This window comes from Scomber japonicus, chromosome 10, assembly GCF_027409825.1.
Source record: "Scomber japonicus isolate fScoJap1 chromosome 10, fScoJap1.pri, whole genome shotgun sequence".
Taxonomy (NCBI): domain Eukaryota; kingdom Metazoa; phylum Chordata; class Actinopteri; order Scombriformes; family Scombridae; genus Scomber; species Scomber japonicus.
In genome coordinates this window covers 22,348,061-22,371,453 of record NC_070587.1, presented here as the reverse complement: position 1 = coordinate 22,371,453, position 23,393 = coordinate 22,348,061, and the positions used below count along the sequence as shown (strand labels likewise).

The 23,393-nt window shown below is 38.9% G+C and overlaps 1 protein-coding gene across 1 annotated transcript in view; it reads left to right on the top strand.

Annotated features, from left to right (window-relative positions):
* Nucleotides 1-23,393, top strand: part of LOC128366337 (protein spire homolog 1-like) — a 36,554-nt gene that overhangs the window by 7,489 nt on the left and 5,672 nt on the right. Inside the window, exons 3-9 of the mRNA XM_053327018.1 lie at nucleotides 6,535-6,771; nucleotides 9,721-9,846; nucleotides 16,253-16,327; nucleotides 16,691-16,855; nucleotides 18,018-18,104; nucleotides 18,855-18,984; nucleotides 19,628-19,669. Of these exons, the coding sequence (XP_053182993.1) occupies nucleotides 6,535-6,771; nucleotides 9,721-9,846; nucleotides 16,253-16,327; nucleotides 16,691-16,855; nucleotides 18,018-18,104; nucleotides 18,855-18,984; nucleotides 19,628-19,669 (862 nt within the window). The remainder of the gene's footprint in view (nucleotides 1-6,534; nucleotides 6,772-9,720; nucleotides 9,847-16,252; nucleotides 16,328-16,690; nucleotides 16,856-18,017; nucleotides 18,105-18,854; nucleotides 18,985-19,627; nucleotides 19,670-23,393) is intronic.

Sequence of the window (23,393 nt, the reverse complement as noted above, 5' to 3'; positions counted from 1 at the left end):
TATGTGTACTGTCTGTTTTCATTACTCAATTAGTATAGTCCTTGCATCCAGCTTCCCATTAAAGTCACCAATTAAAACATAAAGAGACTGATTTAGTACATCATTCTTGTCAGTTGGCCTTTTGAGATGATCACGAGTAGATTTGTTAGATATGAAGTGGTGTCCAATCTGGAGGATGGCTCTAGTAGATATACAGTATGCTCTTCTTTATTATACTTCAGTTACATTTTTTGTTGTCAAAGGATTTTGTCTGGTAAGATTTTACCAGATAAACTTTGCAATAACAATTGTCATTTTGTTATGGCTATTTCATTATGCTTTATTGGTGAGCAAAAAGCTGGTGCGCTATTTGATATACGTTTTGATGTACAGTATATAAGTATCACACATGATAGCTATATTTTTCATCTAGTGCCACTATCAGGCTAAAATGTTACTTTCCCCCACCATCTTTAGTTTATTACTTGCAAAACTGAGAAAGACATTCCCATCAACTTCACAGTCCTTTGTGTGTAGTGCTAATTGGCAAATGTTAGCATGCCAACAATGTAACTTAAGACGGTAAACATGGTAAGCATTAGCATGTTAGCATTGTGAGCTAAAACGCAGGCATTAGTATTGTAGTTGAAAACACTGACTTGCAGAAAGGCGAGTGTGGCTCTTGTTTCACATCCTGTATCATTTACTTTATTGTACATCACTCAGTGCTCAGCATCAGTACCAGGACAGTCTTTGTGGCCGCAGAAGTGCTTTGCTCAATGGTACTTTGAGGGTTTTTAGAAGTTATTGAAGGACAGGCTAATGTTTACTGCTTATGTGTCCCATCAGTGTTTTGTCTAGTTCTGGGGTTTGGTTATTTTTTAAAGTGTGAGACTGTGGGCCTCCCCTCAAACGAAGCTTGGATAAAGGTGACCCCCAAACTCCACATAGTTAACTTGCTTAGTTTCATTCAATTTCTGGATGCCTCTCAGATCATGATGCATGACGTAATTTGGACCCATAGGCAAGATAGCCTAGATTGCTGTTTGACTGTTCAGACTACACCAAATATATAAAAAAGTCTGTCCCTAAGGCATTTATTAGTTTCTGACTCTGGAAAAGTGGGAGAAGAAGTAAAACTCCCCCAAACTACTGTATCTCTGAACTATCTCTTGAACCAATTCACACACATTTAGGCTATTATACCCCATCTCTTTTTGATAACTAATGTAACTAATGACAACCTTTGGTCTAGTTGATCTCACATTCCTCCTGATGTCATGGATATTACAAAAAAAATAATATTCACAGTAAGATTTCAAGAACCTTTTTCAACAGATAATAGATGCAAATGTAAAGGATGTAAATAACTCTTTTAACTTTAAGTTAAAATAGGGGTTTTGCTTAACTTATTATGAATGAGATACTATGAGAGCCTAAACTACTTATTAGTGTAACATTTACAAAACCCATGATGTGTTGTGAAAGATTAAAATGAAATGACACCAGATGTCCTGGCACTGAGCTTAAAATGACTATACAGCAGAGAGCTAATTAGTTGCAGTTTTATTTATTTATTTTGAGAAAAATTTCACTTAGCTCAGTTGCTGTGTACTTTCACTGCCATGACCTAATTCTTGTGAACCCACTAATAAGGAAATATAAATGTTTTAAATCCCCACATTGTTTTGTGCAATCCTATAATTCTAACCAGTTTGTGCTGATTCTGGTAATTCTCCGCTGGCTGGCTAACAGTGACGGATGGAAGGCTGTTACACACAAGAGAGTATCTCATAGATTTCAGTTAGCATTTAATTAACACAACTGGCTGTGGTGTTTTGGCCTCTGTGAGAATCGCACAAAGCTACATGACTAAAACAAATGTGACTCTCAGCCGGTCTGTTTACCATGTGTGATCCTCCATGACCTTCCTTAGTCAGACACAAGCTTGTGTTTGTCTCATTCAGTCATTCATACAGACATTATGCTTCTCTCAAATGCTCTCTTTATATTCACAACACATTCCAAGGACTAGTATTTAAATGGTGTGTTCATTAATTGATAACATAACAATAACAATTTGATTAATTCTCCTCATCCTTATAATTCTCTATGTTTCACTTTACATTTGTATGTTGGACTGTTGGTCTGACAAAAGCTCTGTAATGATGTCACTTTGGACGAATGATAGTAGATATTTTTCACAATGATTTTTTGGAATATTATGCTTTTAAGTCAGCAGTAGAGAGTTTTTGTTCTTTAGAGATGGGGATGTTGCAGTATGTAATCAACCTGCTGTTTTATGACATTTTGTAGACTAAACAATCAATCAATTCATCTTAAAAGTAACTGACTGATGTTTTGATAGTGAAAATAAATGTTCAGCCACAGACTCATCCAGCTATGTGCCTCAAAGCGCTTGGGGTGCGGAGGGGGGGGGGGGGGGGCTATCTTATACCATCAGCCATCAGACTTTACAACACCACAACTCAGTACCTCCCACTCACACTATAAAAGACTGATGCTGTCCTTACTATGTTAATCACAGGAACATTGCACACATGTACATGATCTCAGGAATATATTTTATCACTTTCATCCTTGCGTTGCTACTTATTTTCCACTGTATTGCTGTGTCAATTTAAATTTCTCCCAAGGGGAATCATTAAAGATACATCTTATCTTATCTCTACTGTAGTGAAAACGAGTGAGCTGTACAGTCTGTTGTCATTACATGAGGTGATTTTTAGGCTGTAGAGTAGTTATAGTAGATCTGATTATTTAAAACTTTACCTTGCTTTGCCATTCTGAGCAAACTGCAATATTGGGCTTTAAATTGTAGCAAACTGTAAGTTACATGCAATAAACAGTGAATGGCAACAGACACCTGGCCATGTTAACCTGGAGGGTCCTATTACATCATTTGTAATGTACTGAACTAGAATAAAGGTTACATGTCCTCTTGTTAACACGATGCTCTGCTGTCATATCATATCCTGCTCTTATGTAGTACTCATGCCTGAAGTCGTGTACTACAGTTACTGCTGAAATCAAACCATCACTGGATCAGAAACTGACACCTGGACAAAACAAGTGTCCGTATGAATGATTTGAATGTGTTATGGAGAAACCTACATTGTCCGTGTAGGTTGATGGTACACAGGTATGTGCTGTAGGTTAGGGTTAGAGAGAGAGAGGTATAGTGCTGTCTTTTGTGTGCAAATGTGGAAGAATTTGCTGCAAGCAGGAAAATAACATTGAAGAAAATAACAGCTGCATTTGTGTGAGCACACAAGAGGCAGCAGCATCATGGAGTATGTGCTAGTTGTTGTCAATCTCCCAGTGTTTACTGACCTAATAAGAGCAATAGGAATGCTGTGGGAATAAAATAAGGGTAACATTTGTCTTCTGTCTCAACATTTGTCTCTAAACCCTATGTGTCTTGTTATGTATCCACAATTATTAAGGTCAAACAAAAAGTGAGGTTATGAAGACTTTGCAGGACAAAAAACAATTAAGCAGGTGAATTACAAACATAAAAACATTCCCTGTGCGTCACAATGGCTTCTATTTGGACCCTTTGGCCAGCTCGCCTCCTCTTCGTGACAGGAATGCTGAAATTTAAGCCGAGCTGTTTGATGTTGGTCTTGCTTGCGATGACGGCCACTGCTGCACCGACCGCGCAAATCTCCTTTGGTTGACACCCTCATCCTCTTCCCACTTTTTTTTTTCCTCCTTCTTTTCCTTTTTCATCTTCTCCCCCACTGCTTCCTCTCTTGCATCCCATCATTCTGCTCGGTCACCTGGAAGCCTGGGAACCAGTCAGGGGGATTTTTTTGTAAGTGGAACAGAGACATGTTTGCTTTAGGCAGCCTTCATATTCAGGCGCCTCATGATTGCAGGAACGGTCACAGTTTGCTGTTAATTATTTGTGAAGAATGTGTAAAATATGACTCAGTCAGGCTTCTTTAGACTTGACTGACAGCTGCGTAGAAAGGACTCTGTTTTGCGTGTTTTTTAGGGTGAATGAAAAGAAGTGTGAAAATGAAAACGTGGTGTATAATCGTCATTACAACACTTAATGTTGTTATGACCTATGGATAAATTAAAGTATCTACAATGTGAGGATGTGATGTCTTTCATCTGTATTTGAAAAGGAAAAAATAGATTCATCAGATGCAGCCCTTCTTTTTCAATTTAAGTGTATCTCCTTTCACAAATCAGATACTGCTAAAGCCTTTGACTGAATTTTTGAGGGTGTGATCACTGTAGATAGCCAAGTAAAGCTGTGGATAAGAAACAAAAGCCTGAAAATCCACATACTTAACACATAAAACCATTAGCTGCTGAACAAGGCAGCACAATCCATAGCTGTCATATCTTCATATAGTCTACAACAGTACTTCTCAGTGATATATCCAGAGGATATAGAGAGTCCCTGAGGGGGTATGTTTGCATGTGTAGGCGTTTTGTGTATGTGTGTGTGTGTGTGTGCGTGTGCGTGTGTGTGTGTGGACCTGCCTCGTGTGGTGTATCAGTGGGTGTGGATCCGGGTGGAGCTCAAACAAAGAGGTTGCTTTCAGCCATTCCCCCCCTGAGGAAACCTAGCTCTTACGTACTGATGGGGGGAGAGGAGGAAGGGTCTCTCATATGACTCCTCCTCCTCCTCCCCTCATGAGTGTCTATTGATCTGCCCTTGATCTTCACGTCTGCACACACATACACACTCTTTATCATTCCTCTCTCTTGATGTCTCACCTTTCCCCGCCCTCCTTGACCTCGCCGGTTCATTCAACGACTCTCATCTTCTCATTCACCGCATCTTATTCCCCTCTCCTGATGCGTATCTATTATCTCCTTCTCCATCCTTCCGTCCCTCTTTCGGTCATGCTCCACTTTTCTCATAGCTTGTTTTCCCTCAGTTGTTTATATGCTATCTGTCCTCCTCTCCGTCTTTTCCCTGTGCTCAGGGCTGCAGAATAATCCCCTGTTTGAGTTCCTACTCTTGTCTTTGTCTTTGGCATTGCTGGCTTTATGCCAACTTGAGGTGCCAGATGGTTTGTTACACAGAACCATCTGAGAAGTCGTCCTTGGAAACTGTTTGGATTGGATTTCATTTTCTGACCGCACACATGACGAGTGAAATGGTGTTGGTCAGCTGGCTCTCAGAACCTGGAATGGATAACTAATAGCATTGTTTCATGTAACATCCCTACAGTACACTATGCCAAATCGTAATCTGAATTATGTATAATTATGTAATTGTTATGATTCCACCACAGCTATCTGTTTGAGCTATTTGACAGCAGTAATTGTCTCAGTATCTGGCACAGTGTCTCATCAGTGACCAAACAATGTGTATGACAGTTTCATTTTAAAAGCTTGCAATCTGGTTGCAACTAACAGTTATACTCGTTATCATTTGTTCTGTGTATTATTATATTAATTAATTGATTAATCCTTAAATGTTTATAATTTCCCACAGTCCAAGGAGACGTCTTTATATGTCTTGTTTTGTCCAACCAACAGTCCAAAACTCAAAGATATATCTATATCAAGCATCACTTCTGAGATGTTTACTGGAAAATGACTAAATGATACAATTCCCAAATATAGTTTTTATGATTCCTCATGTTCTCATCACGATAACCACAAAAATATATAGCACTCAATTTTTCAGGACTTTAAAGGTGGTATTTAAAGGTGAGTAATGGTCTTAGTCAGCTTGTCAGCAGACAGTTTTCATGATAGAAACAAAGTTTTAGAGTCCATCATGACATTTCAAACCATTTCTATGCTCAGTATGTTCCAAAAACTTATAAAAGCCACATTATGGACTGCTTGACTGTTGGCTGCTAAAGCAGAGGATGTCACTGTGACAAAAGAAACCTCTGTGTAAAAATGATAACATCTTTAACGAAAAATCAAAGTATTTAGCAAAAAATGTGACTGTCTGGAGCACGCAGCTTGAGATTTTTAACCTTTTCTTCACTATGAAATTTTAGCTACTGTTTAGGAGTACAGGGATGATTATTTGATGCTTAAAACATTTGATTGATGTTCTCACATATTAAAAATGAAGAATATTACTAAACACTGTGTCTATATTGGGACAAGCATGATGTGATGACAGTCTTTTTCCTTCATGCGTCAGTTAATCACAAGCTCTAACATCAGTAATCTGCATCCAGGTTCAGCTTGTCAAAGGCCAGAGAGTGTGTGTATGTTTGCGTGTGTGTATGAATGGCAGAGGGAGCCTCTCTCGTCAAAGGTTGAGTTATGAGGTCACAATATTACAGCTGTTCAACTCAGGCTTGGCAAAGAGGATTATATTGCATAACAAAGACACAAATACATATTTGTTTGTATATATGTTACAGATGAACTGAAGGACATGGGTGCATTATCTACATCAATGTATGCTCAATATTTTTTAATTGTTAATTTAATGTTCATAAATAGAAGAACATGTACATGGCTATAAGCTGGTAAACTTCATAGATGGAGGTGGGACCTACAGAAAGATGTGAAGATATGTTTGGTTTGCTCTTGCAGGTGATTGAGTCTCTGGGCATCATGATCTACAAGGCTCTGGACTATGGGCTGAAGGAGAATGAGGAGAGGGAGCTCAGTCCTCCTCTGGAGCAGCTCATCGACCTCATGACCAACATGGGAGAAGCTGAGAAGGACGCCTGTCCTGATGAAGGCTACGAGGCCACAGAGGAAGAGGATGAGGCAGAGGACGACCCTGACAACATCTGCAGTGTCCATGGCTACAGAGACATCCTCAAGGTAGGCAACTGAAACTGACGGTGGTTGTCTCGTCTGTGTTCAACTCTGATTTATTAAAAAAAAAACAAAAAAATTGGTGCAATTGCTGGAAATGCAAGCAAAACACCTCACTTCCTGTTATCCATTGGATTTTTTCTTGGCTCTTCTAAGAGCCATTACACCAAATTTGAAGATGCACTAATCAATATTTTCTAATTAATATTCCTTCAGCTCTGCAGAGCATTTTAGCATCTTTCAGCTCATTATCAGGCAGGCTGATAAACCCTCTCTACACTACCTGCCCATCACCAAACTGCATACAGAGACATGTTAGATCTTAACTGGTGAAATATAATGGAGAATTTAGCAGCCGAGGGACCATCTATTTTTGTCAGGAGTTGGCGGAGGCTTACACAGAGCTAAAAGTAGAGTGAATACTGAACTTACAGTGTTGTTGTGTCGCAGAGACACAGCTTCCAAATGATTGCTAAAGCTGGATGTGTAAATAGGAAACAGCTTGATAACACATTAGCCATATGAACTTCGTCGATATTGTAATATGTCAGTATGTCAGATGTGTGAGATCTGTAATGTGTTGTGGGGTTTGTCCCACCCCAAGTTATATATAACGAGTAAATGAAGCTCTTCAATAAATGTTGTGAAGCAAGAAGTATTATATTTCCCTCAGCAGTGTTGTGGAGTAGAAGTATGAGCTACTGTAGTTTCAGGAATACATCATTTATACTGTATATAGGCCATGTCTTATGATGCCTGTGAGAAAATGAAAATGAAATGAAAACACGGCTTTGAACACATTAATTACTACCACAGAGCAGCCAGCTGTCTGGCTCATTCTTGCTGGGAGTCATGTATCTCTGTTGTCCAATGGAGCAGAGAGTCACTGTGTCAGTCCTCACATGGCCTCACACTGTTTACATAATGGCCACATACCCAGTTACCCCCACACACACTCACACACACATATCAGACCATGGTCACATTTGGGGACATTACATAGACTTCCAATTATTTTCTGGAGACTTACCCTAACCTTAACCTTAACCAATGACCCCAACATCAGCAAGGATGTAACTCTCAGTTGCAAAAGCTGTCCCCAAATAACTGGTCTTAAGTCTGAAATTTGTCCCCAAAAGTAGCCTATGACAGAGTGCAAACACACATACAAAAATCAGATCATGGTCACTTTTGGGGACATAATGTAGACCTACCCTAGGCCTTACCCTAACCTGAACCACTGACCCAAAAATCTGCTTTTTCCAAATTGGGGACATGGCTTTTGTTTCCAGTTGGACAAGCCGTCCCCAGTTAATTGGTCGCCAGTCTGAAATTTGCCCCCAAAGTAGCCTATGCAGTCCCTAGCAACTTATTTTGACCTAACCAACACAACTAAATGCCTAAACCCAACCCTTACCCTAAACTGAACCTAAACCCAATTCTAACTGTAAAACCAAGTCTAAACCCTCAAATTAGCTCTGGAAGACCAGCCAAGATGATAGAAATGTCCTACTCACAATGCTGTTTTCTAAACAGAAATTGGTTCTCAAAGATAGATGGACACACACAGACACACAGACATACTCACACATGCACGCACGTGAACATGCACGCATAAACACACACCCACACACAAATATTGCTTTCCAAGGAGATGAGCAGTGTGGCAGTGTGTCTGGCCCGATGGCTCGCTAGCTGTCAGTTTCAGTTACTGTCTGTGTTTTTTACCCTCAGTCCATTCACTCTCTACACTCCCTTACCTTTTACCCTACTATCCCTAACTGACATACAATACAATTCACTTTAAGCTGACACATATTTTAAAGTAACTGCTACATTTTATTTAAGTAAAAACAGCATATAGCAGTTTTCTTTCCCTGTGGATACAACATTTTCTCTTAGGCAGGATAACATTTATGAAGAGATGGTTGTCTGTAATGTTCTGTGTTTGGTGAAAATGTCTCTAACTGGGATGACATGTGAACAAATGGATGCCAAGACCATGCCAAGCAGTGACCTGGGGTACCTTCTGTTCCTCTGAAAGAGACAAGCACAAGCACTCAATAACAGTAAATGGGGTATTTTGCTTTTACACAGTGTTCCTGAGTTCATGTCCTCAGTCTCATATTCTGGAGGTGCAGAGGTCAGGCGAAAATTAAGCCTAGACGAGATATAAACAGATATGTTTCCTGAAAATTGGAGTTGTGTTGTTGATGCAGACTGCTGAAAAAAAGCCTGTATACCGTGCTGAATAATAAAAGAAGTATTTTATAATGCAGAATTATTTCTGTGATAAAGAAAATGAAATGTAATGACTATAACTTCTGTTCCCTGAAGGGGAGGAATGAGGTAGAACAAGGAACTGTTCCGTTGTTCCATTTGTTCAACGTCCTCTGCAAACAACAGTTGTTTTTAGCGTTGTTAGTTAATGAGCCAGCAGACAATCTAATCTAAAATGTTTGATCATATCATGCCTCTCCTAGGCTGTTACATTTTCTGCTAATGTTTATTTGGGCAAATATCACATTTAGCTAGATAATAACGTATCGCTGTCACTGATTAATGGTGAAAAAATGGATCAGCAAATTAAAATGATTTAGATGCTGTCACAAAGAAAAAGAGCCTATTTTTCTTGAAACTCATAATGTTTGAAAATGCTAATGTGTGCATGTTGCACTGATGGGAGCAGAGAACCTCATCACCCTCTGAGAAAGCTGTTCAGTTAATGCTTAAGAGCAGGGAACCTCCAACATGTCTTTCAGAGGGTGATTTACATAACCTGAAATCCCTTTATTGAGCTCTTCATAATGCCAAAGAACATGTGTACCTAGCGCTAGGCCGGACACAGTGTGATTACTTTTCATTCTTCTCATTGTCCTGTTTGCAACAATTGTAGCTCTGTAAACTGTCCTCTGAAAATGTCTTTTTCTCTTTGTTTCACTGTCTCCCTTGCAGCTGTGTACAGGTCATCTGCCCAGTCTGTCAGACGCCCCCAGTCACTACCAGGCAGTGTGTCGAGCTCTGTACACAGAAACCAGGGAACTGCGCACTTTCCTGGAGAAGATCAAGAGTGCCAAAGAGGTGCGTCCTGTCACCATTATAACCATCATGGCTTGGCACATGCAAATCTTTCTTTTCAAATATATGTGTTGCACTTTAAGCCATCAGATGTGTGTTTTAGGCACTGTGGATACAGGGAAGTATAGGGAGTTATCACAGGGAGTAAGAGTGAAAGATAAACTCATGCTATATAATTATAGTCTTATAGAAAAACAGTGCACTCCTCTCACATAAAGGGTTGCAGGATTATCACCAGCCTTCATTGTGACTGTGAAGGACATAGAGAGGCATGACTTCAGGAGATTTAGCACTGTGACCTTACATGCCCCATGCGCCCTGATGTGATTCTCTACTCTGGGTGTACCACTAACTACATCAGGCATTGTGAAGCTGCTGGTGCTAATGGTGATGACAAGCCCTTCATGTTCACATGATGATTATATTCAACACTCTCATTTGTTGCTATTTTGTAAATACACAGAAGTGATTCACAGTATTTGATGACTGTGGTTATGTGAAACTAAGAGAAAGTAGTAGGTACAAAGAAAATAACACTTATGTAATAACTATAAAGCAGTTTAGGTGGCTGTAGTTGCATGATGTCAGTTTTTCTCTGTGCTTTAGTGTATTAAAGGATCAAATTGGGAAACCAGCCGAGCATAACAGTAATGTCTGAGTCTGACATCTTGTCTGCTTCAGTAATAAACCAGCACTCCAGAGAGGAGGGGCTGGACTGTGGCATGTAATAGGTTCGGACATAACAGAGACACACAGAGATGAGGACAGCGGTCAGGCAGCAGTGTTTCCTGCATGGCAGAGCAGAGGCAGTCAGCTGATACAGAAAAGCGTCCATGGTAATATGTGTGGATAAAGAAATGAACACATGAGTGCACATCCTATATTACTCATACTATGACATAACACCCAATAAATCTGAGGTCTTAGCTCATGTAGAAATAAGCGTGTGTTTTAGATTGTCTACTCAAAGCAGAAGCTATATTGTACATCAATAATCTTTGTGCAGAAAACAAAGTCCCTTAAAAACAGCTCATAATATTTAAAGCTCTGAATTGATCGACTCAAAATTTCTTTCATTTGCAAGATTAAAGGATTACTAAAGTGCTTAATCTGTAATATAATACAATATAATTACAGGATGATGGGCAAAAGTGAAAATTGATAACTTTATGTCCGTTTTAATAATTATATTATGTTTTGGGGGTTTTTTGCACAAAAGTTACTCACGCAATGTCATTCCACTTAAATATTAATATGAAAAGTGTAAGGTATTTCCTGATGTTTGGTTCCATACTGCATATAAAACTAATTGCAAAAATGATCCTGCTAGTGATTTGGCATAGTCATATCAGGAAAAGTGGATATGACATTAAATATACATCCATGAGCTATTGGATTGTTTTATGGAACCAGCACCCACACATGTTCATATTATCGATTTAAATCAAGTATTTTAAGATGTTTAAATGAAGATTTTTTTAATGATATGATAATATTAATTTGATATATTTCTTATGTATTTGCCTCTTTGCTGCTGGTCAAGTTCTTGGATGGTTACAATGCCGATCAAACATTTTCTGCTATATCTGTCAGGCATTGGTTGTGATCAATCAGGATGATGGGGGTGCAACAAACAGCATTGACACAAAGGAATTAAACTCAATTTTAATTGTTCATTTGATTGTTCAATAATGCATTAATTGCTAAAGGTGAAGTAACTCATAACATAATGCATTTTTGCTACATCCCAACTCTGCATGTCTACACTGTGTACAGTACTCAATTGTTATGAGTTAATGCAAAAGCGTTTAATGACTTCTAACAGCCCATCAGTGTTAATATAGTGAAGAGCCTAAAGAGAGATTAATTCACTTGCTTTTCATCACCATTATCTCATTGGTACGAGTGGTGCATCATAAAAACACATCAAAGACACATATTTCCATGTCAAAAGGTTGATTGCGAAGTGTTTCTTGCAGGTAATGGAGACAGCATTTTAATTAAATCATGCAAAGTAACCCTCATGTGGATGATAATATTAATTTGATATATTTCTTATGTATTTGCCTCTTTGCTGCTGGTCAAGTTCTTGGATGGTTACAATGCTGATCAAACATTTTCTGCTATATCTGTCAGGCATTGGTTGTGATCAATCAGGATGATGGGGCTGCAACAAACAGCATTGACACAAAGGCATTAAACTCAATTTTAATTGTTAATTTGATTGTTCAATAATGCATTAATTGCTAAAGGTGAAGTGTATCCCTGAACAAAGTTAGCTAGTTAGTTAACTTTAAAAAGATGGTATAAGTGCTGTTTCAGGGGATTTTACAACTTGGCAGGGAAAAGACTGCATTTTTGCTACATTCAGCACAAAATACCAGCTACCCAGAGCACTGACACAAACTGGTCTAGTATACGTCACTGCTGCTGTAACTTCCTAACAATCCCAGGCAGCTGTGCAGCTGTGCAGCTGTGCAAGCGTGCAGATGACGGGCCGTGCTGTCACACCCTGCCTGGATGACAGGTTGAAGTGGTCTACTGCGAAGAAGGAGTGACATGTTTGTTGTGAGTGTTGGACATGGATGATGATATCTGTAGACATGCTGACTCTCATTCTACCTAAACCGCTGAGTTCAAGTCCTCACAACTAATATTCAAACGTTTTTGAGGGTCCTATTGTTGTAGTAGGTGGGTCTGTGATGTAATATGTTTCCAAGTTGTTCACATACCATGAAGGATTGTAGCTTCCCACAATATAGTATGGGTCATGTGTTTGCAGGGTGCGTCAGGTGATTTCCAAGTATTTTCCTCCTATGTCTGTTATTAGTGTGCCTTTGGTTGAATTTTTCAGCAAGTTAGAATTCACCATAATTATTGCTTTCAGCTTGATAAAAGGCTTGAATAGTGACTTCAGGAAAATGAATATAAGCTGATAATGTGATTCTTTCATCACATATATTATCAGCTCATTTTAATTTCCCCCCAAGTTCACGTTCAGGCTGTTCCTCTAAACACAAAGCTCTGTCTTGTTGCTGAACATTTTATTCTACTCTTCAACTCATTCATTAAGATCAAGAGCAGGAGTCATTTTGGACTTTGTTTCTCCTCAGCAGCATGTTGGTGCTCAGCTGTGGGTTGGAAAACTTCCCGTTAGGAGTGCCCGTATGTGTGTTTGTGTGTGTGTGTGTGTGTGTCACCTCAGGGTTCCTTCCTGCTATGCACTACTGCGGCTGCCCTTTTACTGTGTGTAGTGCATCTGAATGAATAGAGGGGATTTGGTAGGTTACATAACTCTCTGTTAGGAACGAGAAAGTGGAGAGAGAGAGAGTGTTCTTATTGCAGGGTGGAGAAGGCTGACTAAGTAAAGAAGTGGTGTTTGAAAACACTGGCACCATCATTATCTTAATCACTTCATATTTTCTTAAAACACATAAAAACTGCTTACATATTATTTTTACAGAATCACTAATATAGGGTATCCAATATTAAGTAACACTTATTACATACATTTATTATGTAATACACAATTTACAGTGTAATTTCATATGAATCAGGTTCCAGTTAAATAATAAGTGGTTCCTACTGGTGTGTAAATGTAGGTATAGTGAAAACAAAACTATGTGGAACAAGAAATGGGATTGAAAACCCCCATCTAATCTAAAGTAAAATTTGTGTTATGTATATAATCATTAAATTAAATTAAAATGATATGATAAAATTGTATTGTTTTAATAGCCACGCTGGTTAGTGAGTCTCAGTCTGACAGTCGTCAGTGAGTCGGTCCACTTTTCATTCCAAACTGTACTATGTCCACTACTATTGGATGGATTGCCATGACATCTGGTGCAGATATCCATCATATCCAGAGGGTGAGTCCTGATTTTGGTGATCCCCTGAGTTTTACTGTAGCGCTGCAATGACGTTGATAAGTCTGTTTTCTTAGTGAAAGTGGATTGTCATGAAATGTGGCACAGACATTCATGTCCCCTTCAGGATGAACTGATCCAAAGTTAATTGTAAGTTTTTAAAATTAATTCAAATTAGAAAATGTGTCTAAATAATTATGAAACAAACAGTACTTGTGTATACATTAGTCTGATTATGTGTTTGTGGGTCATTACATTAAAAATACATTGAAAAATTCAGTAAATGTAAGTAGGAAATTATAAGGCAGAAGTCAAAATAAATAGATAATTTGTAAAATAAACCAAGTAGTTCATGTGATTTTGTTCCATTGTCATTTTGAACTAGTGAATGTGAGGCAAGGTCAGTTAGACCAGTATGTGTGTGTTTATGTGTGTCTGTGCATGTGACAGTTCCTCTGATTGCATATTCATACCCGCATGGATGCACTCACAGATGAGAGGGAGCAGCATGTGTGGGTGTGTTGTGTGATTTTGCCCATTTGGTAATGTGTGTATGCGTCTGTGCCTGTGTTGATCTGCCTATGACTCTTTGTGTGTGTTTCCTTATGTGTGTGTGTGTGGAATACCCAGATGTAAGACTAGCCGTAAGCAGCCCTTCCCCCAACCCACCTCCTGCTCTGTATGGCAGATCTCTGCCAACCCACAGGGGATCCGTCTTTATCCGTCCACCTCTACCAGCCATCGCTGCCAAAGAGTTGCTTTGTCTCTCCATAAAGACTCCGCCTACTGCTGGAGATTTACAGAAAAGCAGCTAAATTACTGTGATTCACAGAAACAACTCTGCCTCCCATTTGCTCACGGATCAGTGCCTCTAATCAGCTGTTGAGAGAGAAAATGAATAACGGACAGAGAGAGAGAGACAGACAGAGAGACAGACAGAGAGAGAGAGAGAGAGAGAGAGAGAGAAAGAGAGCAGAATTACTGACTGGAAGAAATGAGGTTGTAGATGCAGTTGGTAATTGGTCTAATTATTCATGTGAACTTAGTGGAGCAAGACTGTTGGTTTAATCCACATGAGGGTTACTTTGCATGATTTAATTAAAATGCTGTCTCCATTACCTGCAAGAAACACTTCGCAATCAACCTTTTGACATGGAAATATGTGTCTTTGATGTGTTTTTATGATGCACCACTCGTACCAATGAGATAATGGTGATGAAAAGCAAGTGAATTAATCCCTCTTTAGGCTCTTCACTATATTAACACTGATGGGCTGTTAGAAGTCATTAAACACTTTTGCATTAACTCATAACAATGGAGTACTGTACACAGTGTAGACATGCAGAGTTGGGATGTAGCAAAAATGCATTATGTTATGAGTTATGTTATATAACCGATGCATCGAGCCTATAGTCCGGTCACGGCTGCTGCTGTTCCCTGACAGGATGATGGTGAATTGTGATTTCCACAGTGAGTTGAAGTCTTAACTCTGCAGTCAGCTGGGCAGACTCCCCGTGACTGTCTTATCAAACGCTCCTCCACCGTGACGCGACAAGCACAGTCTCACCACAAATATTAACCAGGGGGAACATGTGTTCTGTGTACACACTTTTCCTTCTGTTTTCCTCATCTCCGTCACAGATACACACACACACACACACACACACACACACACACACACACACACACACACACTGGCATTGTCTTGTTGAGCTATTAAACCAGCAGCGGAGGAATGAAGGCTGGCTCCCTGCCTTGTTTCCCACAGATAGGCTGTCAGTCAGACTGGCTGTTCTACAACACTCTTAATGATCTCATGTTATGCAGGTTCATGTAGAGGAGTTCAGTGTTGACTGTGAAAATAGTGAATTTGTGATGAGATTTTTCTATTTTCTTGAAGGCGCAATTGCTTCAAGAATGATAGATATGAGCATGATGGGTCTCATGAAAGCCATAGTAGGAAAAGCACAGGTGTTACAAATATCATTAACAATAGTTTTGCTCTATTCAAGTGTCGAGTAAATCATGACAGTGTGACAGTGAGTCAGCATGCACAATATCAGGTCCCTGAAATTGAAACACCTAATTTCAGCCATCATTCATTTTGATCATTGTGATTTTTTTGATATATTAGTCCCAAAACAAGACTTGCATTGGGCATCCTGGCAGCTCTGTGAAGGTATAAAAGTTATTAATAATGCTCAGCAGTAAGGTATAAGGCAGGTTTAGTAAGGTATAATGCTCATTGTAAAGAAAAGTAAATGATGATGGATAAATGCTGAGGTCTAAAGTCTGATCTATAGCAGTTGAGGGCGAATAAATGTAAAATGGTTGGTAATATAGAGGTTGTCACATGTTCGCAGTGACAATATTAGCATTCTCGTGTATATTAGGATGTGTTTACCATGCGTATTGTCTTACTTTCATGATGTGTATTAACATAAAGCCAAAAGTACATCTGAGAATTCATTTTGCTGGTATTTATTCCTTCCATCTTTTTTCTTCTATAATCTAACTCAGTCTTTCTCTTTTTCCACTAGAACCTCCGTAAGATGGAGGCAGAGACATCAGAGGAGCCTGCTCGAGACCTGAATGACCTACAGAATGCTGACTGGGTAGGCAACCAGACTCTTGATCTCTGACCTTAACCGGTTATTTTACCTGACATCTACTCAACTATCAGGGTCTAACAGGGGAAACTCAAAGCCCCTTTTTGGTAGACCATCATACAATGACCTCATTCTGACTTAAGAAATCTTTATAAATGCATGTACCGCTCCAAATAGGCAGGGATAAAAGAACTCCTCAGGAACCATGTTGAACTGGATAGAACCACTCCACTTGATGAAGCCTCCTTATTCTGTGTGCACAGAGAGGTTAGAGCATAGATGATGGCCATTGTCCAAATACATCACCTTCAAAGAGTCATGGTATTTTTGCTTCTACTCTCCCATCCTGCCCTTTGTTTCCTCTGTCAGGCTCGATTTTGGGTTCAGGTGATGAGGGACCTGCGTGAAGGAGTCAAGCTGAAAAAGGTGCAGGAGCGCCAGTACAACCCTCTGCCCATCGAGTACCAGCTCACTCCCTATGAAATGCTCATGGACGACATCAGGTCCAAACGCTACAAACTGCGCAAAGTCATGGTCAGTGTCCAGTTTGGCCTCCTGCCTGCTGCTCATATGCTGCACTATTGTTCCAGTCCCTGGGGCAATGATACACTGTTGTATATGATATTCTCCTGGAAATCAGTGTATTACTTGACTTTCTTTCATTTGGTGATGTAAAGGACGTGTAGGTGTTTTAGTTTGATGCTTTTAGGCTGCAGTATTTCACCTCGAGATGTTGAACAAGACTACAGCAGTTTCTTGTTATAATGAGAAACTATTCTTCTTGTTTTAACACAGTCCTTTTAATGTTACAATATGATAGTTTAATGTTATAATGACATACTTTTCTCATTAGTACTAGATACTAAATTATTCTGTTTTCATTTCATGTTATAAGTACATACAAATATATATTTTTGTATCGCAAAACATTCTCATTATTTCACAAATGATACATGATCGTAGTAAGTTGGAACTACAAGACCAGTCTGATCCTAAAAAGTTTATATTTTACAAGACAATTTATTACATTCATTGGGTATCTAGTAATAATGAGGAAATATCTTATTATAATATGAAAAGTATCATGTCAAAGAGCTGAATACATTTTATTCATGGTGGCAGCAATATGATGCTGTAAGTCACCACTCAGAAAATGCAGCCATAACTATCCACATGTAATGAAACAACATGGAAAATGTGTACGATAGAAACAATCTGTCAATTAGTCCGTTAGTTCTATAGAAAATGAATCAGCAACAGTTCTGATCATCATTAAAGTGCTCTGGTTCTACATCCTGTAATGTGCAGATTTTGCTGCTTTTCTCTGATTTATATCATTAATTGAAAATCTTTGTCTTAGTTATGGTCAAACAATATTAGAAAAAATACATTCAGATTTGGGCTATGTGGAATTATGATTTAGATTTATTTTTAATTAAAAAAACAATTATAGACCAACAACAAATATATTAATTAAAACGTAGTCAACAAACAAATGAATAATGAAAATAATTGTTAGTTGCAGATAGCTATGGTTATGAATTCAGGCCTTCAGCAACAGGCAATTTTACTTATTATTAGAATTCATGATATTTCTATTTTTAATGAGTGACTCTTTTGCAAGGTAATTAAGGGAAAAGCCATTTCTGTCTTCCTGTGTCTCTTATTTCTACCCTGTTCTGTTGTTTCTGTTCAGGTGAATGGAGACATCCCTCCCAGGTTAAAGAAAAGCGCTCATGAAGTCATCTTGGAGTTCATCAGATCCAGACCTCCTCTAAACCCTGTGAGTGAAACCAAAGGCCATAACCTTAAATATCACAGGCTTTCCTTGTGCAGCCTGTGAGAACCTTTGTTAGTATCAGTAAACATTCAGCTAGAGTGGTGATTCCCAACCGTGTAGACTTATGACCCCTTGTCAGCTGTATCATATGTCTATCGGTGGTTCAAGCAAAGAAATAAAATGCTCCCTTGTTCTATTTGAACAATTTTTATAGGCTCAAAGACGTAAGATTATCCAGTAATTGAATAGAAAAAATAAAAAAATAAACACAACAAGCCCCTGGGCTCCTGAGCTAGAAAATACAGATTTTACATAGTTAAAGCAAACTGTACTGACTCATTTAAGAACTGTCCAGAAATTAAAATGTTATACAAATAAAGTTCTAGACCTATTAATTGGATTTTGGATGAAGTAGGTTAAAACTATTTGTATAATAGAATCATATAAAAAAGTGTAAGGATTCTGTATTAAACACCACTGCAGCCTCTTAGTCTATAAAACTTTGCTCCTAATTCAAGTCTCACTCCAGTGTGAATTCAGTGAAATGCTGCGTTGATATAAATCTTACAGCAGAAATAGGCAGTGTTTCAGCAGAGCGCTTAGCTGAACAATCACTCACAGGAGATACGAGGAGGAGGTGGTGAAGAACACGCCCGCTGGTTATAAAGCTGTTTGTTTGTGTCGGTTATTGCTCTCCACCCTACTTACCGTTTGTCATTACACATCTTTTACCCATCATCGACCTTTTGGCAGGTGTCGGCTCGTAAGCTGAAGCCACAGACGCAGCATCCTCCCACGCTGCACGAGCGTATCCTGTCGGAAATCAAAGCAGAGAGGAAACTTCGACCCGTGTCGCCCGATATGATCCGCAGGGGAAGGCTGGGTAAGATACTGAACCACCCTCTGTACCCGCTGCTGCACATTTGTATCAACATTTGTTATACACACTTGCACACGTGTACACTCTCATGCATATGAAACCATACTTCAATCTGACATGTATTTTTCAAACTGAAGTATGGAGCTTATAATTGCACCTGCTGGACATCAAATAAATGACAAATCAGCAGGAGCATCATTATTATGATCTACACTACACTATTATTTGTGCCTCTGCTCTCTGCTGTTGCTAATGCTGCCTAATTTTTGACATTTGTTTTGTATCTAACGTCAATCATTTATTTTTTGTTTACTATATTGTTTGCAATATAGTGAAAGCTGTACCTCAGTAATAATGCTAAGTGTCTGCAATTCCATTAACGCTAACAACACTAAGCCCCGCTACTGTTTCTCAATGTCAGTAATCTCTCACCATCGGCTATGGCTTACTTGAAATCCTATTATCTCACATTATGAAAGTAGTTCTACACTACAGTGATCTGAAAGTAGAACATAAGCATGCAATATCCCTGATTTTCTTGCCAAATATAAACAGATTACTTACTCTTGTGTGTTAAGTCTTGCCTTAATTTACCTCCTAATCACAAGCAATAACTGTGCAATGCCATGACTGTTTCTCGTTGCAGTAATTCGGCCACTTAGCATGTCTTTCAGTTTTGATGCGTCAGGTAAAGTCCCTCTCACTGCTTACCTGGCTTTTTTTTTCAAAATCTCTTTCTGTTTTTTTTTATTTCTTGTTGTGGCTACTCATCTGCTCTCACTGCTTTTACACAAACGCACACACACACACTCACACACACGCACAAACCGCAGCACACTGTGCACACATTTCATGTCATGCTTCAGTGGTTGGTGATGGTTGGCTGTCATCTGTGGAGGTGAAACATGGTGATGTGGGACACTGGTCAGTAGGGCACAGATGAAAGAGAAGTGATGAGCAGCAGGACAAACAGGATTTTCAATCACAGTACAAACATCCAGCTGGACTGAGGACATTCAGGTCATGTCAGGTTTTTTCAAGGAACTTTCTATGTGACCTACAGGGAGTTTATGTTTTATAATGAATAACTTTTAGTATTCAGAGCTTTATGTTGGGGAATACAATATAAGAAAGTGCAATTGAAAAGTTAAAGCACTAAGTAAAAACCGAATAATTGGATCCATTAACTCTATGTAATAATAGATCACTGACAGGGGGTTATATATATTATAATACTGCTTTTGTACATTTATTTAAATAAATTCAAGAACTGCACTTGTAATGAGTACTTTGTAAAGTTTTACCTATGTAAAGCTTTTATTTATACCATCACCGGCTGAGTGTGATGTCCATTTTTTTTAAATGTTTAACTGCCAAATGTAATGCTTTTAAGACTGTAACCCAAACCTATCTATATATTCTTAGTCCTTAAGGATAGAATTTATTCTCTATTTTTAGTCAGCCAAATAAATAACAGAAAGTGAGCTGATGATTATTTCAGTAGCGTGGGTATGCTTTTTATTACAAGAGTCATAACTTCCCATTTACATCTGGCTGTCCTAAAGGGAAAGATTAAACTCTGGCTGACATCGCCTCACAAGCGGATTTACACATTTAAAGGACTTTTGGTGCTATGGAAAGAAGCCAGTGTTTGAGATGCTGAATTATTGGCCAGCGACTGTTTAAAAGATGTAAAATTATCCAGCCAGGTTTAATGCATGTTAATGTATCTTCCTTCTCAGGTTTTTATTGCAGTAGAGGACATCTTATGCTTATGTTGAATTCCGAAGTTGTGAAATGACATTGTAGCGTCTGCATTTTAAATCTATATTTAGAGAACACCGTTTTGATGTTAAAAACCTAGTGAATGATAGAACTGTAGCAGTTTTGAGAATGCAATTAAAATACTCTCTGTTAGCTACAGCTCCTGTCAAACAAATGGATTGGAGTCCTAAAAAAACATGTGCCTGGTTGTTGCTCTTGCTCTCTAAACACTCAGCTTGGCTAACTACACCATATCTCAAACATGCTGAAGTACTGAATCCCAAAGACAAACAGTAGGAGGGTGCAGCCAGCCATTTAATTAAGGAATCAAAGGGAACAGGGTATAACTGCCACCTCTGTGTCTTCAAGAATCATCAACTTCATACAACAGGGTCTTTCATGTGCCATCGTGACTCTGCAGAATTTAATGCTGATGGATCAGTGTGGAGGAGGATGTATGAGTCCCATGCTCTGCACAACACCACACCCATGCCACCTACACTAAACTGCACAGTTTTACATGATGAGGTATATTCCCTCAGCAGTAGCATGTGCTCAGCATTGAACATATCAGAAAAACTTAATTAGACAGTTTTGATTAAGATGATAAGAATACACTACTGAGGCAGGCAAAGTCGGAATAAAGCTGTGCTCCACTTTCCCTTCTGCTTAAGCCAGTGTCTCTCATCACACCAGCTTTATTATCTCATGCTCACTCATTCATGCTATCGGGTAATCTGTATGTGTGTGTGTATACCAACTTCCCTCTATAATGGATTATTCTCATACAAAGTAAATCATTTGGGTCCCACTTTGCTCTGTATTTTATGGGGAGAGGGTGCATACTCACTGACACTTTCATGAGCATGATTTAAGTTTTAATCAGTAACCAGAAAATACTGTTTCAAGGAGAAATCCACTTTACAAGATTTAAACACTGTGGTTTAACAGCTCTGGGTGATGTATGCAATGCATATTTGGCTTCATTTTGTTGTTTGGTGGTGTCATGTTTTGATCCTCATAATTGGGTACTTGGGGATGGTGAGATGTCATATTTGAGTATTTATAATGCATACATTTTTTAAAAGAAAGGTTTGGGAAATCCACTTATTTGCTTTTGTGCTGAGAGTCAGATGAGATTATTGATACCAATCTTGTGTATATTGGGGTAAGTAGAGCCAGGAGGTGATTAGCTTAGCTTAGCATGAAGACTTTGATCAAGGGGAAACTCGCTCAGGGGAAAACTGGCTCATAGACTGTAAAAAAAAAAATATATATATATATATAGACATAGTCACCCATTGTTGTGTGGACTGTCACTTTGAAGCTTCTAGTTTAGTGATTTGACCGTCACCATCCTGGATTACACTGTTGCCATGTTTGATTTTTGGAGCCAGATGTGACCATATTTAAACAAGAGGTTGGAGCTGACCCTAGTGCTACCTTCTAGCTTGATTTGCACTAGTTAGCACAGTGCATTTACTGTCTATGGTTAAGTGTGATAATGCTAATGCTAATGAGTTTGAAAAAAATACTTAAAACAATTCAAACAAAATGTACTTACCCCAAAAACAGCTATCTCCTTAGAGAGGATCTTTTAGTACAAACAAACACTGAATTGAATGAAACATTTTTTAAGGTGACCAAAATGTGAATCTGGGGTTACACCATGGTTACATTATGTAGTCCATATTAGTGACTTCTCAATCAGAAGGTAGTCCTACCCTAAAGCAAACGTGAAGTTATGTTTTACTATCTCCACCTCCTGGCTATTGTTTCATAACAGGCATACTTAAGAATGGTATTGATTTTCTCATGTAACTCTCAGCAAGAAAAAGGAAAACGCTTATTCCTCAGATCTCAAACAATTCACTTAAAACAGAAAAAATGTTTCAGACTTTTGCAAAATCAAAGAGCATTGACAAAGGCAGAAATTCATCAACAGTAGCCTTAGACCAGGATGCCTGGTCACCAGTTTAAAGGTATTACGACAATGTATACCTTTAACAGGTATAACAAGCTAGAATGTTCCTTTAGCTCCCCTAATGAAGGAGGTGTCCCTTTTTAGGTTTTGGCAAAACTCGCAGTATGCCACAGGACTTGTTCCGTACAGGAATAGGTAACGTATACGCAATGCTGTGGTTTGGAGGGTCTTGTTGACCCATAACCCAATGGCCTTGTCTGTCTGCCCCCCTGGCTGTAAACTAATATCTCCTCTATTTAAATACTGAATGCTGAGGACTGTCCAAGAAACAGGTAGAGTTTAAAATTATGGCTAATTTACCTTATTTATGTGTGTTTAAGTCTAAAGCCTGGAAGTAGAAAGAAGGTTAGTCCAGAAGCAGAAACAGAGCTCCTTTTGAGATGTTGAGCTAATGTGGATGTTTTAGCCTTTTCCCACAAACAGCAGCAGAGAATGAAAGGAGAAAAGAGCTCCCATAGATCCTATCGGCTCTGGCTCTTTATCTGTCTTTTGCAGCACTGGCTTGTCTCCTATGCTCACACTCCTTCCCACCCTCCCTCCCTCTCTCTAAATGCTCTTAAAGGTTGTTTTTTTGGCTTTCACACTCCCAGAAATCATAGTCAGAGTCAGTCGGTTTGGTAGGCAGGAACAAGGTGATCATAGATTGTTTTCCATCCTCAGAGTT